The sequence below is a fragment of the Myotis yumanensis genome, unplaced genomic scaffold (assembly GCF_028538775.1).
Source record: "Myotis yumanensis isolate MYYU_CA2020_CCGP unplaced genomic scaffold, mMyoYum1.0.hap1 SCAF_11, whole genome shotgun sequence".
Lineage (NCBI taxonomy): Eukaryota > Metazoa > Chordata > Mammalia > Chiroptera > Vespertilionidae > Myotis > Myotis yumanensis.
Window position 1 is genome coordinate 9,666,917 of NW_027223762.1, and position 18,404 is coordinate 9,685,320.

General features: G+C 34.8%; 1 protein-coding gene and 1 non-coding gene across 5 annotated transcripts in view; both read right to left on the reverse strand.

The window, feature by feature from the left end:
• ATAD2B (ATPase family AAA domain containing 2B) overlaps positions 1-18,404 on the reverse strand; it is a 120,831-nt gene that overhangs the window by 90,537 nt on the left and 11,890 nt on the right. For all 4 annotated transcript variants that reach the window (XM_070428758.1, XM_070428759.1, XM_070428757.1 and 1 more), the window contains exons 2-5: positions 9,551-9,702; positions 2,828-2,877; positions 2,336-2,489; positions 829-931 (exon numbers count right to left, since the gene is read on the reverse strand). In XM_070428758.1, the coding sequence (XP_070284859.1) occupies positions 829-931; positions 2,336-2,489; positions 2,828-2,877; positions 9,551-9,702 (459 nt within the window). The remainder of the gene's footprint in view (positions 1-828; positions 932-2,335; positions 2,490-2,827; positions 2,878-9,550; positions 9,703-18,404) is intronic.
• Positions 13,884-14,047, reverse strand: LOC139020220 (U1 spliceosomal RNA). Its single transcript, XR_011473233.1, has one exon. It is a non-coding gene; the product is annotated as a U1 spliceosomal RNA (small nuclear RNA).

Consider the following 18,404-nt stretch of genomic DNA (forward strand, 5'->3'; position numbering starts at 1 on the left):
CTTTTAAAGAAAGAAATCTGTCAAATATTAACATGGAATTTATTCCTGGTAATAAATAGTATAACCCAATGGGATATGCATACTCCATAAAATTTACTGAGCGCCTATTTACAAGGCACAGATTCATGAAAACGGAGCTCCCTGAAATATAAGGGACAAGAGAATAAACAAACAAAGCTTATAAAATATTTGAAAATTGTAAACTATAATGCCATGGAATACTGTCTCCTGCAAGCAAATTACACACTAGTAGGATGAAATAAATCACAGGTAACTATGAAAGAAAGTAAACAAAGTTAAACGCCATAAAGAAAGGTACAAAGTAGAATTCAAAGAGACAACGTCTTCTTGATAAGGGCAGGGAAGCGAGGCAACATTTGAAATGATCCTTGAAACAAGGAAGGATTACATCAGTCCCTAACCGGAAGTATTAAGAGAAGTAAAAGATAGATGAACAAGAATGATTTGTTTGTATTTGGGCAATAGTGTTGAGAAGATAAAAGTTGAAAACAGATTATGAAAGCCAAAATATTTTTAATTAATTCAGTACACAATAAAAAACCATTAAAGGTTCACATCAGAAAAGTTTCAAAATCAGAACTGTATTTTCAGATGACTATTCTGGAAAAAGTAGAGAGAGGATTTTTAGGGGAATTGTGGCAAGTAGGGAATGGGATAAAAGAAGCAAGAAAGCAAAAAAGTCCCAAGGTAAAAATGAAGAAGGAACAATTCTATTAATCCAAGAAAGTCCAAATGCTGTTCACTCTTCCTTTTTATTCCTTAGTAGAAATTAAAAATTGCAAAGGTTGTTAAAGTAAGTATACTCACAAATTCTGTATCTGTCCACATTCGAAGTCGTTCCACTTCTCCTGATCGACGATTCCGTCTAATGTTAATGTTGTCCATTTCTTGCAGTACAGCTTCGGCAGTACTATAATCACATAATAAAACTAGGGTTTAGACAATTATGGAACCATACACTGCGTCATCCACATAAAAGAGATCTTCACCAAAGCATAACTAAATCATCTCTGATATGTAACTGTATATAACATCCCTCTTTGAATTGGGGTCCATCAGAACCAAAAGACCTTCTACCTTAATATATTTATTTAAGTAAAACTTACAAAATAGAAGACTTTTGCTTATAAGGCTCCAAAATACTCAAATTCACAATGCCACTAAAAAAATTGACTACCAGATCCAAGGCACTGAAAAAAGTAACTAATTTAATATTTTTATTTGAAGATGATGTTATGATTTATACAGAATAGAATTTGTAAAAAGTTTAAAGTCAATAAGGTAACAGAACAGGTCTTTTTATAAATTAGAGAATACTGACATCCACAAAATACATGCTGACATTAGAACATTTCACCTTTCAAACACTATGTTTCCAGACACTGGTCTAAGTATCTAACAAAGGTACATCTGAAACTAATACAAATAATATTGAATGTAAACTGTAATAGAAAAATAGAAAAAATAATAGAAAAAAGTAAAAATAATAATAACTAATACTCAAATTTGACATTACAACTACAGAATATAATTTGCTCTCCTATCAAATAGGGATTATACTGACCTCCCTTCTCCAGGTAATTGCAAGAATTAAGTATGATAATCTATTACCTGAGAAGAATAACGTTTCATTGGATGTCGATGCTGAGCAATCAGCTAGGCTGGCTCACTAGCTACATCCCACATACCCAGTCTCAAAAGTATCTTCAATTCAAAATCTTAACTAAGCAAAATTATATATTAATAATGGAACTTAATGTTGTTTGAAAATTGTCAAAGATACAAATGTTAAATGAGAAAATATTAAATGACTATAGTAAAGACAGAATAAAATTACTTTTATAGTATCTCACTATGCACAAGAGCTTAATTAACAATGAGAAAATTTTTAACTATTACATAAATTGTATTAAATCTAGTAAACTGACTAGAAACTGACAATCACTGCTAACCACTGTTAATTCAAATTGTTATAAAATAACTGTATTTATTACTAAGTCAGTGCCTAAGTTGTTTTTAAAAGCATAACTGTCTTAAAAATCAAATAATTAGCCCAGCCAGTGTGGCTCAGTGGTTGAGTGTCGACCTATGAACCAGGAGGTCACAAGTTCAATTCCCAGTCAGGGTATATGCCCAGATTACGGGCTCCATCCCCAGTGGGAGGCATGCAGGAGGCAGCCGATTGATTGATGATTCTCATCACTGATGTTTCTATCTCTCTCTCCCTCTCCCTTTCTCTCTGAAATCAATTTTTAAAATTATTTTTTAAAATCAAATAATTAAATGAAACTGCTTACTACATAAGCATTCATACCTATTTACTAGTTGATCAAATAACAAACTCTGGTTCACGCTTTCAAATCTGTTTTTCCTGGAACGACAACTTTTTCTGACTTCCATGTCACCATTCATACAAGAAAGGTCTCCATCTCCCTTCTTTTCCCCTCGAAGGGGATGGCTTCGAAGGGCTACAAAAAGAGAGATAATTCCCATTTCAAAGTACAGAGTATAAAAAGAGAGAAAAAAAATCAAAACATTACTTTTAAAAGACAATAAAAGATATTGGCTTTAATATCCAATAATCTAACATTTCTATAAATATTTACAATCTGTCTTAATAATTTAAATTATTTCCCTTGTATGGATTTTTCAACACTTAACAATTACATATGTATTTACTGTGACTGAAATCCAGTCATTTGCTGAGCATACTAGTAAATCACTCTGTTTACCCACATTAAATGCTTTAATTCTAACAACATTAAAAGAATTTCAATACTAACCAGTTTCATAATAGAATACTCACATAGACTACTATGTCCGTTTGGTAATGTAGCACCAGGCTGAGAAGTTAACCTAAAACACAATTATATTTAATATGCAAACATATCAATATTCACTTAAAGGAGCAAGAAATGCAATACTGGTGGAATCATTTTAATCTTTGAAATGTCAGTAATATAGTATTACTTTATTTAAGAGTAAAGACTTTTTTTTACTCTAACATTGATAATATACCAATTAATAAAATATACTGAGTCATTTCATTACTTCAAGAACAGCTTTAATAATAGAACTTATTGTCTCTTTAACTCTGTAAATTAAATCCAAATAAAAGGCTTAAGCCTAACATATGCCATAAATTAACTGAGGCCATTAGTAGCAAGTGTCAGACATTTACTATTGATTTGGTTGACAAAATAAAACTGAAACAATAACAAATTTATTCAAACAGTAATTTGTAAGAAAAAAGTACTGAACACCAATACCATATAATAATTTATTCAAATATTTTATTACACATTATAAACTGAAAATAAAAACTCAACTACTTTCTCAAAACAGTCATTGTATAATTCTCTCTCTTGGGTGGAGGAAGAAAAATGTTAGATACTTACATGGTCATCAAAACATAAAAACTTAAGAAAACAGTTACCATACACCTAACTATAATTAGAAAGCTCAAAAACTAAATTGTTACAAAATAAAAGAGCTGTCAGTATAAAGTTATTGAAGTATTTTTTTTAAATCCAACAATAATCATTTTCAAAGAAAAAAACAATGGGAGGACATTTAGAAAATAGTTAATATTTTTAACTATCTTCTACTATTTACGTGGTTTGCACAATTTTTTAACTAAAATATTCTGTTTTTAGTTACTCCATAGCTCTTTGTGTTAAATCATAAATGTTAAGTGTTATAATTGTTAATTGTAAATATCCCTGCCTAATAAAGGTCACAGCTAGGATGATTAAAATATATGAACAAAAACTCAAACTACTATCTGTCTTCAGACTGTCGAGAAAACAAAAACAAAAACTCCTGCCCTCCTTTCCCCCAGAAAACAACAAAACTATCTTTTTCTAATATACTATCTCTTGGAAAGTATTTCATTTTTAGCACCTTTGTATACCAAGTACACAATTCTCCTGGCATATGAATTTGAGTATAAAGTAATGAAACTGATGTATTAACAGGACATTCTTTAGATTACACATGTGGAATTCTCTACAATCAATCTCAAAATCCACTTAAAACCAAATTAAAAAATCTATTTTATTCATAAATATACTTTGGCTTTGAACCCAACATAACATTACCTCAGTCTGATCAATTTATTCACAAGTCTTGGCTCCAAATGAATTTTAGTTGCATGCAAAACTAAATGGCTATCCCTAGCTGGTTTGGCTCAGTGGATAGAGCGTGGGCCTGCAGAATTAAGGGCCCTGGGTTCAATTCCCAGTCAAGGGCATGTGCCTTGGTTGCAGGCTGGAACCCCAGTTGGGGGTGTGCAGGAGGCAGCCGATCAATGATTCTCTCTCATCGTTGATGTTTCTATCTCTCTCTCCATCTTCCTTCCTGTCTGAAATCAATAAAAATATATTTTAAAAAACTAAATGGTTAAAATTATACACACTTGAATTAAAAGAATAAGATGTTAACCCTAAAATATATTTCTATAAAAGAAATCTAAAACTTTTCTGAACAATAACAACGTCACTTGGGGGTAAAAGCACAATAAGTTTTTTGTCCCTCTGAAGAAAACAATGCTTAGTTGGCTTTCACTTCTTTGCTAATTAATGAGAGATGTTTTATGGGAGGAAGGGAACACATGTTCTTCAATCTAATTATCTTACAATTACATATTAATGTCATCATTTTACCATTATCATTTCTCTTATAAAAGAGAGAAATTTATTTTTTTTTAAAAGGAGATAAAATTAAATACCCTGTCTATAAAGAAAGAATACTGAGATTTTAAGGGTTGGCCTGACTATACAATATTATATGCCTAAAAAGTCTCTTGAATCAATGTTCCCAAAAGTTAATTACTTAAGCCCTGGCCAGAGTGTGGCTCAGTTGATTGAGCGTCGTTTCATTCACCAAAAGGTTCGATTCAAGATCAGGGCACATACCCAGGTTGCAGATTTGATCCCCTGTCAGGATACATAGGGGAAACAACTGGTTGATGTTTCTCTCTCACATCAATGTTTCTCTCTCTCTGTGCCTCCCTCCCTCTCCTTTTCTTTCTCTCTCTCAAATCAATAAAAACATATTTTGGAGGAAAAAATTTAATTACTTAAAATGTAACCAGGTTCACTACTTAAATGAATCCTCCAAGAAACCCTTTATAATTATAAAGTCTCCTTTGTTTGTTTTTAAAAAGGAGAATTTGATGGGGAATATTTCCCTATATCTCTGTTTCCTAAATTTTTTAAATGGAGACAGTATCACTTTATATTAGATGATCATTTATATTAGAGTTTTTTTGTTGTTGTGTTTTTTTTATATTGGACTTTTTTAAACTTTTAATTATCTGTAGCAACTACCAGATTTAAAAAGCATTTCTTATTCTCCCTTTCCCATATAAACCCAAGGCATTTAATGATTTAGAGGGTTTTAAACCTCAATTCAGTAAATGCCTCATTTTGGAAAACCTTAAGCACTATCACCCTTCAATTCCAATTTGCCTCAGCAGTCTAACATAGCCAGTTATACTTCACTTAATCTCACTATTCTCTCATCATCTGATGACAAAACAAGTTTTTCATGCATAATGCATTTAAGTTTACAGTTTGTCTTATCAAAGATTTAATTTTGTATCTTAGAGTATGCCCTTTTATTATTCCAGAGACATCAAATGCATGCCACTTTCCCCAAGCTGCCTACAACACACCAGGCCTCCAAGTTAAATAAATGTCTACTGGCTAAATGTCAGCTGACAAGAGTCAGTAAAATGGTACTCTACTCAAAATATTTGAAAAAAATAAAAATAAAAAATATTTGTAAGTGCCAACATCTATCTAGGTTAGCATGTATATGTGTGAGTTTCTACGTATAAGATAAAGAACATATGCTAAATATTTTTTGATCAAACAAAACCCTCAATTTACAAAAAATGATCCATCATTATAATTACATTGATGAACTTGGATCTCCAAATATATATGCCCAGATTTCTCCCCAGAAGAAAACTCAATCAATTTCAAATATTTTATGACGACTTTGAAATTCTAGTTTCACTTTTACCTCTCTCTTCATCAATTACTAGTCTCTAAAAAGAAATCATTTTGCCAATCAACAGTAATTTCTTTAAAGAATTTTGGTCTTTAGAAAGTCCAAAGGACTCATTATTTTTCACCCTAGCTAGTTTGGCTCAGTGGATAGAGCAGAGTGACCTGAGGATTGAAGGGTCCCGGGTTTGATTCCAGTCAAGGGCACATGCCCGGGTTGCAGGCTCAATCCCCAGTGTGGGGCATGCAAGAGGCAGCTGATCAATGATTCTTTCTCATCATTGATGTTTCTATCTCTCTCTACCTCTCCCTTCCTCTCTGAAATCAATAAAAGAATATTTTTTTAAAAGATTCATTATTTTTCATAGCTAATACTAAGTTTTATCTATATTCAATTTTTCTCAAAATGAAATGTATTTCTAAGGAATTATTTTTATGAAAGAAATTCAATAATTTACCCTTAATGTTCATAAGAACTTAGATTACAAAATAAAGAATCAGGATTCTTAGGTTCATGACATAAAAACAACGAGAAGCCTTCAAATAAATCCTGATATTTGTATTTATGCTATCTCAAAATATAAAATACTAGAGGCCTGTTGCATGAAAAGATTCGTACAATAGGCCTTCCCTTCCCCTGGCTGCCGCACCAGTTTTCCTCCGGCACCCGGGACCCAGGCCTTCATTCCGGCCAGAGCTGCCTTCAAGCCTGCGCTGCTCCGGCCGGAGCCGCCTTCAGTCCTCGCTCCGCCGTGTCTCGCCTACGTATGCAAATTAACTGCCATCTCTGTTGGTGGTTAATTTGCATATCTCACTGATTAGTCCATGGGAGGCATAGCGAAGGTACGGTCAATTACCATGTTTGTCTATTATTAGATAGGATATTTACCTAAAAGTTTTGCTTAAAATTCAATTCTGCTAAATCTAATGTCACATGGCATTTTCTTTTCAAATCATATGAAACCAAAAGATTGTAACAATGTAGCACTTACATTCCTAGATGAAAGTTTAACTCAGAAAACTTTTTAAAATGTGAAATGCTAAACATTATTCTTCTGCCAAAACAGAAATAGTAAATTTTGTTACCATTCATTATGTAAGCTTTTTATTCAAAATGTATTTAATATTTTTTTAAAAGGAGTATCTTACTTGTATCTTACTTTAATGTACCTAAATGTAATCAAAACTATCCCCCCAAAAATTTTTGACGTCTTTTTATATGAAAGATGTCAATTTACATAAAAGCCTTCTGAATGGATAAGATGTGGGAAATCTAGTGTATTACATCCTCAGACTTGAATCAAACTGTTAAAATTATCTTACAATTAAAGGTCAAACTTCAACAATAAAAGAACATCTTTTAGCAACATTTATCTAGAAAAAGAAGCCTAATTCACTTACTAAATAAATACAAGAGACAGAATATAACAGAGAAATCAAATCTAGAAGTGTAATTAAAGGGCAGTACTCATCTTGAGAAATATCATTATAGTGATCTGGATCTGTTTCATCTCACATACGAATGAGTATGAGGAAAAGGGGGAGGGGGAGAATCAACAGACCATAATTCCTGAATTTTTCTACTTAGTTCTCAGACAATGCAAAATAAAAAATTTTTAATTCCACTATGCTGTACACTTGAAACTAATATGATATTGAATTATCAATTATAATGGAAAACAGGATTTTTTAATGTTTAAAGATAAAAAGAAAGGAAACAATTTTTAAATAAAGTGGTACTTTCTGGACCATACTAAAATAGGTAACATTCTTTGTAAATGTGCACTGCCTATCAAAGTTTATATAACCCCAAAAATATTTTTCATTAAAGAAAATATATATAGGCCCTGGCCAGGTAGGTCAGTTGGTTAGAACATCATCACAAAATGCCAAGGTTGTGGGTTCAACCCTTAGTGAGGGCACATACAAAAAACAACCAATGAATGCATAAATAAGTGGAACAACAAATCGATGTTTCTCCCTCTCAAAAATTCAATTTAAAAAAAGAATCCTATATAATAAAAGCCTAATATGCAACAGACTGAATGGCAGAATGACCGGCGGAACAACCGGTCACTATGATGTGCACTGACCACCAGGGGGCAGACATTCAACACAGGAGCTGCCCCCAGCCCGCAGGCCCCAGGCCAGCCAAGGCGGGTGCCAGCGGGGGCTCCCCAATCGCCCTGCCAGTCACCCCACAGATAGGCCCTGATCGCCAGCCAGGCCTAGGGCCCTACCCATGCACGAATTTCATGCACCAGGCCTCTAGTATATATATGTGTGTGTGTGTGTGTGAATGTATATACAGAGAGAAAGAGAAAGAGAGAAAGAGAGAGAGAATCAAAATATTTTTAAATACTTCAAGGATAAATGAAACCAAAGAATTTCCCTTTTATTTTTATCTGCCATCGGCATATCAGCACTTTTCTATCAAAGACTTTGGAGAAAAGAGAAGCCAAAATTCTGAGTTCAAAGTTTAAATCTTCTGTGTGTGTGCTTATCCTAGCTATATTAAATTATTACCATTTACTTTGATAAGTAAAACTAAGCTTTCCTGCTACATATTAAATCAGACACAAGCAATTTAAGTTGAAAGGATGGAGATCAATGAAAAGATTTCTTTAAACATTTATTTAGATGTTATTATATTTTGGTATATCAATTCAAGTGGAATCCTATCCTATATAATAAAAGCCTAATATGCTAAGTGTCCAACCGTTCGTTCAACCGTTCAACCGTTCAACCAGTCGCTATGATACGCACTGACCACCAGGGGGCAGGCGCTCTGACTGTGAGTTATCCTGCTGCTGGGTTCCAGCCCATTGGGACTGGGTGAGACGGGCCAGACACACCCTGGAAAAATCCGTGCATCAGGCTGGTTTCAGCCCAACCCCGCAGGCCAGGCTGAGGGACCCTACCAGGCCTCTAGTATTTAATAATTTTAGAAAGAAGACATTTTACCTATTTTCAAATAAAAAAATAATTCTAACCATATGTTCTTACTTAAATTTTCAGGACTAGCCCAGCTGGTGTGATTCAGTTGGTTGAGTGTTGTCCCATGCACTAGGAAGTTGCCAGTTCGATTCCAGTCAGGGCACATACCCAGGTTGTGGGCTCAATCCCCAATAGGGGACATGCAGGAGACAGCTGATCAATGTTTCTCTCTCTCTCTCTCTCTCTCTCTCTCTCTCTCTCTCTCCCTCCCTCCCTCCCTCCCTTTCTCTCTAAATTCAATAAAAACATATTTAAAATTTTTTTCAGGACTGTACATATATATGCATATTTAAGGCCTATCAAAATCCAATTGTTTTAGTAATAAGTTTCTATTACATACTACAAAACATATCTTATGGCATATTTAGAAATTATATACAGAAATTATAAGGTGAATTTAATACAATTTTTAAGTATTTTTAGATACTAGCAGCTTTACAATTTATGAAAATTAGCATCAACTCTAAATCACATCAAATCATTCATGAAAAAATAATCGATGAGTTCTCACTTCTCACCTGGACTGTCCAGTTGATATATTCCATTCCTCTCGTTGACCAGTACTTCGTGATTTTGATTTGTCTTTGCAAACAGAATCAGGTTGTTTCAAAGTGCGTTTGGCTGGAGGAGACACGTGGCTATCACTTAAACTACCATCAACCTCAGATTTCTGAAAGACAGTGAAAAATGCATTTATTATTCCTATTAAAACACACAAAATTGTTAAATTGCATAAAGTACAGTATTTATTCAACCATTAAATATTTACTAAATGAATCACTCTAAAAATGTAACATACTGTAATAATCTGTAACTACAGAAGCAAAAATTAGAAAAATATGTTCAGTGTTGTTTATATTTGAAAGCAGTTTCAAGCCTACAGAAAAGATGTGTGTATATCATTTTATGATATGACTAGTAGCCCTGTGCACGAATCTGTGCGCCAGTAGCTCACCAGTACTCGCTGCCACCCTCCAGTAGCTCTCTGTCAACTGTCCCGCCCTCCTGTAGCTCCCTCGCCACCCCCCCCCACCCCCTCCTCATAGTTTGCTGCCCTGCCCCCTCCTGTAGCTCTCCACCGCCCGCTTGTAGCTCGCTGCCCCACCCTCCTGATCCGTGATCCAGTCGTTATGCTTCACTACGTAACGATCATTTGCATATTACATCTTTATTATATAGGATTCCTCATTCTTCTCCTAAATACTCCATCATGTACCTCCCAAAACAAGGACACTTTGTTACATTAGCATCATACAACCCACCTAATCAGGAAATTAACACTGACATAACACAGAGCGAATCCAGACACATGAAATTTTATCAAATGTCCCAACTTGTCTCTCTTTCCCTTCTGGTTCAGGATCCTATCCAGGAACACATATTGTATTTAGTTATCAGATCTCTGTCTCCTTCAATATAAAACAGTTCTTTAGTCTTTCCCCATCTTTTATGACCTTGAGTGTAAAGAGTACAAAACCTTTCATTCCCAAGGATGAATTTCATTCTGGGTCTATTTGATGTTCCTCATAACCAGATTCAGGCCATATATTCTTGGAAAGAATATACAGAAAGTATAATGTGCATACTACACCTACCCATCATTATCACCTTGATCACCTGGTCAAGTTGTTGTCCACCAGGTTTCTCCACTGTGAAGTCTTATTTTTCCCTTTGTATTTCGTTAGATTATGTGGAATTATTCTGATAATTCAGCCATATCCTGTTTTTCATCAAACCACCACCCATCAGCCTTAGCATTCATTGACTATTTTTGCCTTTCTTCAATACCAGTATGACAATGATTACCTAATCCCATCATTCCTTCTACATTTTTTTAGTTGGCATTCTACTTTAAAGAGCTTTCCCAACCCCACTTTGCCCAATTCATTTACTCATGCATTTATATCAATAGGCACTGTGGATTCTATATTGTTCTAGGAGTTATAACCTATTATTCTATTTATTTTGTTAGTCAATTTATAAAAGTTTTGGCCATTTGGAGCCCTTTAAAAGTGATTCCTGTATCCTTTTGACATGTCCCATCATTTTGAATATTTCCTTATTTCTGGCACAAAAGAAATCTCTAATCTTGTACTTTCCCTCCCTGACCCCAGAATTAGCTATTTCTGCAAGGAGCCCTGGTTCCTTTCAGTCAAGGATGGTACCTAGAAACCAACATCTGGGCAATAGGTGCACTCACTGTTACTGGGGGTTTCACTGCTATTGAGACCTCTTAGCAGAGAGCGCTAAAAAGTATACGAAAAAATGTACACACACACACACACACACACACACACACACTCATCTATACCTATTTCTTTATCTGTGCATAAATAATAACAAATGTGTGTACACTAATGCTTCTAATTCTAATTCCACACCTTAAGTTTCTAGACTTCCCTTTTCTGTTTCTAAGCCCTTCTCAGAGAGAAACCTCATTTCCAACATCTTGAACACATTTATTTATTTATTCATTTATTTTTAATATGTTTTTTATTGATTTCAAAGAGAGGAGGGAGAGGGAGAGAGAGATAGAAACATGGATGAGAAAGAAAGGTCGATCAGCTGCCTCCTGCATGCCCCTACTGGGGATCAAGTCCAAAACCCAGGCTTGTGCCCTGACCAGGAATCTAACCAACAACTTCCTGGTGCATGGGGTGATGTGCAAAAACTGGGCCGGGCCATGTATTTATTTTTTATGTTCCCTTTCAATTAATTTGAAAGCTCCATCTACCATATTTCCATTATTGCCTCCCCAGCTGCATATCTTCAAATTACAGGAAAGTCACTATCTGCACAGCAGCTCTCCTCTTCACCATGCAATTCCTTGGATACTAGGCGGATGGGAAAGTGAGTGGAGGGATGGATCTTTCCTTTGGAGAAATTAAGTTCATATACTTTATCACTTGACATTTTCTATCAGTATTTCAAAGGAACATATGATCATTTTCAATATGGTACCATTAAAGATATTTGAGTTTGATCTCCTTTTATGCTACAATTTTCTTTTTAAAATATATATAAAAACTATCCATTTCATAAATGCAGGCTTTTATATCATACTAGAGGCCCAGTGCACAAAATTTTGTGCACTTGGGAGGAGGGGTGTCCCTCAGCCTGGCCTGTGCCCTCTCGCAGTCTGGGACCCCTCAGGGGATGTCCACCTGCTCGCTTAGGCCCACTCTCCGGGGGATTGGGCCTAAGCTGGCAGTCAGACATCCCTCTGGCAGCCCAGGAGCCCTTGGGGGATTTCCACTTGCCAGCAGGGAGCAGGCCTAAGCTGCAGTTGAACATCCTTAGTGCTGCTGAGGAGGCGGGAGAGGCTCCCGCCACCACCGCTGTGCTGGCAGCCATCAACCTGGCTTGTGGCTGAGCAGAGCTCCCCCTGTGGGAGCGCACTGACCACCAGGGGGCAGCTCCTGAATTGAGCGTCTGCCCCCTGGTGGTCAGTGTGGGTCATAGTGACCAGTCATTCCCAGTTGTTCTGCTGTTAGGGTCAATTTGCATATTACCCTTTTATTATATAGGATTATCCCAAAGCAAGACAACTATATTACTCAAATAATTAGTAAAAATACAGCCACTAGCAAACAAACATAAGAAATACAATGTTTGCCCTAACCGGTTTGGCTCAGTGGATAGAGCATCAGCCTGCGGACTGAAAGGTCCCAGGTTCAATTCTGGTCAAGGACATGTACCTTGGTTGCGGGCACATCCCCAGTGGGAGGTGTGCAGGAGGCAGTTGATCGATGTTTCTCTCTCATCGATGTTTCTAACTCTCTATCCCTCTCCCTCTCTGTAAAAAATCAATAAAATTTATTTTTAAAAAAATACAATGTTTATTTAAAGGTACCCAACTACAGCCAATAGAATGAATTCATTTACTAAAAATTTTTTCACAGAAAAACCAATTTCTAATTTTGTGATTTAATACATTTACAATGAGCCAGTTTTAAAGCCACAAGACCACACACACACTAAAAGGCACAAAGAGAAAAATAATTAAAAATTCAAACATCAGAGTGACTATTTAAGAATAATAAACATGTTAGTTGTGTAACATGCATCACAACTTACCAGTTTAAGTTCCCAAGAAAAACTGGTTAGCTACTTCCAAACTATCCTCAATAGACTACCTCTGTCACTCCAAATGTGCTCCACCCCAATCAGAAACCAATTTTGGCAAGATCCCCAGATGATTCTTATGCACATTAGGATTTGAAAAGCAGTGCTATAACATGTTCAACAAGCTCTGGGTGAGGAAGCAATGTCACCTGCTCTAAGTTAAGGCATATTTGTAAACACAGTAACTGATACCTATAAAACTACTTTACCCATTTAGATATTCAAGCCAGCATTACTCCTTCTAATCAAATCCCACCACTCACTCTTTAAGACCCATCTCTACCCTGAATCTTATCTGAAGAATCTAACCTAATTGACATTTCCCCTCTACTAGCTGCAACTTTACAATACATTTTGGCAATTAATTATATCCAATTAGCAATATGATTTAAAAACTGATTCTAACAGCCCTGGCTAGTTTGGCTCAGTGGATAGATAGAGCATCAGACTGAATGGTCCCAAGGGCACATGTCCAGATTGCAGGCTTGATCCCCAGTAGGGGGCGTGCAGGAGGCAGCCGATCAATGATTCTCATCATTGATGTTTCACTCTCTACCTCTCCCTTCCTCTCTGAAACCAATAAAAATATATTAAAAAAATTTTTTTAAACTGATATTAACAGCTTACCTGGTATTTAAGTAATATTCAGGATCCAAGTCTTGAGATTCTAACAAGATTTTAAGTTCTTTAATTTTAGAAAAAATGACCCTTTTATATTTTTTTTTCCAGGGGAGAGCTCGAACACAGTCACCCACTACCACAAATTATGCAATCGAGTTTCCCACATTTGGGGAAATCGCAGAGGTCAACACATCCGGAGTGCAATGGATAAGCCTCACCCTGGGAAAACCACCTTCGTGATCATGGTATCTCCCCTGCCAGGTAAGCATCCTATTTCTTTTTAATTCCACACAATAGCAAGCCAAAAAAAGGCAAGACTTACCCAAATTTGTTCAATAAATTATTAATAGGAATTATTATGGAGGGGGAAAAGGAAATTATTAGGGGAAACAAAGGAAGGCTAATTAGAAATAAATTTCAGAATCAATGAGGTCCAAGGTTTTTGGCTGCAAGGCTTCTAAAAGTTTTGAATATGTTAATATGCAGCGTAAATTTCCAAGTATGAAAGATAGTATAGGACATCTCACAAATTTACTTGATCAAGTCTCTTTTTTCATGAAGCATATATAGGTAATAAAGTTTCACAAACATACCCTGGGAATAAGTACTATGTACTTAAAGTACTTATTGAAATAAAGAAAAATTAATGAAATATTTTAGTTATTATATAATAACTTGAAATAATTTGAGTTATTCTATAACTCTGATTATCTATTTAAATGAGTTTATATGTTTACTGGTCAGTCTCTCATATTCTACTGGCTTTTTTCAGTTCCATTCAAAGCACCTCTCATAGTGCTGTCCACATACTACCTGAACCAGAAGTCACCTGAATTGCTCACTGAATAAACATAACCTGTTAAACTAGAATTTCTTGAGGTCAGATATTTTTAACGAGGGCCTCCAAATGATTCTTAGTACACAAAAGTTTGAGGACCTCTGGCACATAATACACTTTTAAGTATAATATGAGGCACATCATCCTAACTGCTGCACTGAACTATAGTACTTCTCTTATGGAAGGGTTTCAATCTTTACTTGGCTCTGTGACAGAAACCTCAGAATAAACAGCATTACAAAAAGATCCCTCCCTCTAAAGAAATCTAGAGATTTAAGTAAAGCAAATGAACAAGATGTACATATGTGCAAAGTGATTACTTCAGCACCATTTTAGTAACTTCAAGCTTTGGGAAAGCTTTTACCTACAAAACTGATACTAACAGCTTACCTTTAATAGGATAATCACAGGTTCAACTTTAACTTTTTCATCTTCAAAGCATTTTGCTGTTAATTATAACCTAATCCTTTGAGGAAAGGCGTTACTAGTTTCAGGCGAAAAAGTTTAAGAGAGGTTTTGCAATCTACCCACAGTCATTTAGCAATCTATGTCACAGTCATTTCAATTCATGAATAAGAAAGGTATCTCAGACTAAGAGAATAATTTCACTTAACAAACGTTTATTGAGAACCTACTGTGTATATAAGACATGGGAGCAGTGGTAAAATGGATTAAGACCTATTTGAACTCAATATATAATTTATTGGATTCACAAACAGTCATAGTGATGACAGATAACATATTATATTAAGTACTATAAGTATACAATTCTCTGAAAGCAAAAATTAAAAATAAGAACTGCTAGTAGAGATGAAGGAAAACATCATAAATGATGTGGACTTTATTTCATAACAACATAATAATGGAGTGAATGGTCAAAGGAACAATAGATAGTACTATAGTAAGTGTCAAATGCTACTACAAAAGTAAAAGTACAATGAAAAGATAGTCATCCAACCTAAGTGACATTTTTCTCTAAACTCTAATCTTCTAAAATAGTTAGATAATTTTTCCAATTTGAAAAAATCATTTTATCCTTAAGTCTCATCAGCTACCACAAATACTGACCACTATTCTACCACAAATCACATACAATTAGACAAAAGACCTTGAGAATAATGAAACAGAGGAGATTTTTATGCTACATAGGTTTTCAGGGAAGGCTTCATGCCCAGATCAGAATTTGTCAGAAATTCAGAACCTGGACTGTAATGTAAAAACTAAAAGAATATTTCCAAACATAGCATTAAAAAATGAGAAACTGAAGGAAACAAATAAATTAGCAGGCCACTAAATTAATTCAAGACTTGATGGTGGCCTCATCTAGAATTGTAAAAGTAGAAAATAAGAAATTGATTCCAGAAAGCAAAATAACTAAGATATTAGTGAAACCTCTATTCAAATTAAGACAATAGGGCAAGTATAAAAAGTGGTTGTTGATTTTTAGTGGGTGTAGGGGGAGGCCAGGGGACAGATGTTTAATGAAGAAATGTAATGCTGAATTCTGATTTTGAAAGTTAGGTTTAGAATTCTAGCCAGAAATCTAGGGAGATGTCTATCAGGTTGTAGGAAATGCAGCTCTGAGTAAGAATAAGTGAGAACTAGAGATATGAAATGGTAATAGAAGAATCATAGGTAATATAAGAATGAAAAAAACAAAAAGGCAAACGGCAAAATCTTTTAAAACGGCTGCATTAAAGGGATGAGCAGAAAGGATCTCATATAAACTAAAGAAAAATAGTGTCTCATTAAAACAGGGAGAATGGAAGTTTGCTCCAAAACGACCAAACAGAAGGAAAACTGATAAGCCTGTGCATTGGTAATCTACTAAGTAAATTAGTCACTGTACCTTCTGATAGGACAATTTCTGCAAAATGCTGACTGGAAATCACTAGATGAAGAACTGGGTGGTGAGAAAGTATAGATGATGACTACAGAGCTAGTTTTATAGGAAGTCTCAGAATTAAGAAAGACAATTAAAAATAGTCTAAGGAGGTCACAAAGTCAAAGAAGTCAGGGAAGAATTTCCTTTTTGAAAAAGATAAGATGACCTGGTTTCTTGTAAATAGAAGAAAAGGAATCACAGAAGAGATTAAAATAAAATTAAATTTTAAAGAGAAAGATAACTGTTGCAAAAAAGATCCTAGGAGAGACAGGAAAAAGAATGAGGATATCCCCCAGGCTAGATCAGAAAGTGTATGGGTGCAATCAATGTTTTACAATTTCCTTTATAGAACAGCCTTTTTCTGCCTTTTAAAAAAAAGTAAGATTTCCTATTGAAAGCTTAGCAGTAGAGTCAATTTCTTTTGCTTTCATTTGTAAAACGAATGCACAGAGGCAACAGTTACCATGACTGCAGAAAACAAAACTCTCACTACTGCTTATTTACTCAGGGCTAATACTATTCTACAAAGTCCTAAAACTCAAGGACACACAATGTCCTAAATTTTCCTCAAATATCACAAGAGTGCTAGCTTACAAGTTTAATATTTCTAAACAATCATCATGAAATAATATGGAAAGGGGAAAAATACACAGAAATAAGCTTAGGCATTGTAAAAAGATAAAAATAGACCATTATAATTTAAAGTGCATTTTTCTTCCTGGTAATTCTTTTAATCTGAAAATATCATATAGTTAAAATGAGAGAAAGAGAGAGAGAGAAAGAGAGACAGACAGACAATGTGGGCACTGAAAAATGCCAAGCTTAAAAGTTTGACAGCACCAGTCTTATACTACAGCATACCATTGTAATTCAACTATTTACCTCAGAAAATTGTTAGAAGAACCAGGTGAGGTAGTGTAAGTTATAAATAGATACAGACTCAAATAAGGATACTTGTTTCAAGGCTTTGTAGGATTAATAGAACTTCGTAAGTTTATTAATTATCTTCAGTGATTCATTCTTTCCACAAAGCAAATGTATTAAGCACCTATTATTGTGTCAGATACTAAAGATACTTGATAAGATAGTCTCTGTCCTTCAAGGAAGTTAAAGCCTAACTCCTTAAATCAACCAGCAAAAGATATAAAAATTTAAGGTGCTTAGAGTATTGGGGAGTAGGGTATATACTGCTTTAGCCTGTTTAATAGTACAATTTGGTAAAACCTGTAAAAATTTAAAATACATATATCTTTAATCCAATAATTCCACTTCACCTAAAAGAGAAAGGTCATTTCCTGCTACATTACTTATAATATTAAAAATACAGAGGTGCCCTGGTCAGGTGGTTCTATACACCAAAAGGTTGCAGGTTTGATTCCCAGTCAGGGCACATACCTAGGTTGTGGGTACAGGAGGCAACCGATCAATGTTTCTGACTCTAAAATCAATAAACATATCCTTGGATGAGGATAAAAAATTAAAAAAAAAAGAGTATGGAGGCAACCTAACCGTGTAACAACAGGGAACAGCCAAATGACTGGATCACACAATGATACAACAAAATATTAGAAAGCCATTAAGAAAAATGGATACTTAAGAATGTACATGACACAAAGTTAACTTTAAAAAATTAGTTAACGTAAGTAGTATATAGAGTATGATTCCATTTCTGTCAAAAATATACACATATAAATACAATAGTCTGGAAAAATGTACACCAGTTTTAACAGTGTTTATTCCTAGGAAGAACAAACTGGAGGAATTAAGGGAGCAGGGGAACGTCCCTTTTTTATTTTTTTTAATGAACATCCATATTGTTTGAAATATTTATTTCTTAATTTTTAAATAAAAATAAAATATTTTGCCACACAGTAAAATAGATAATCAAATTGGTATCTTAGTA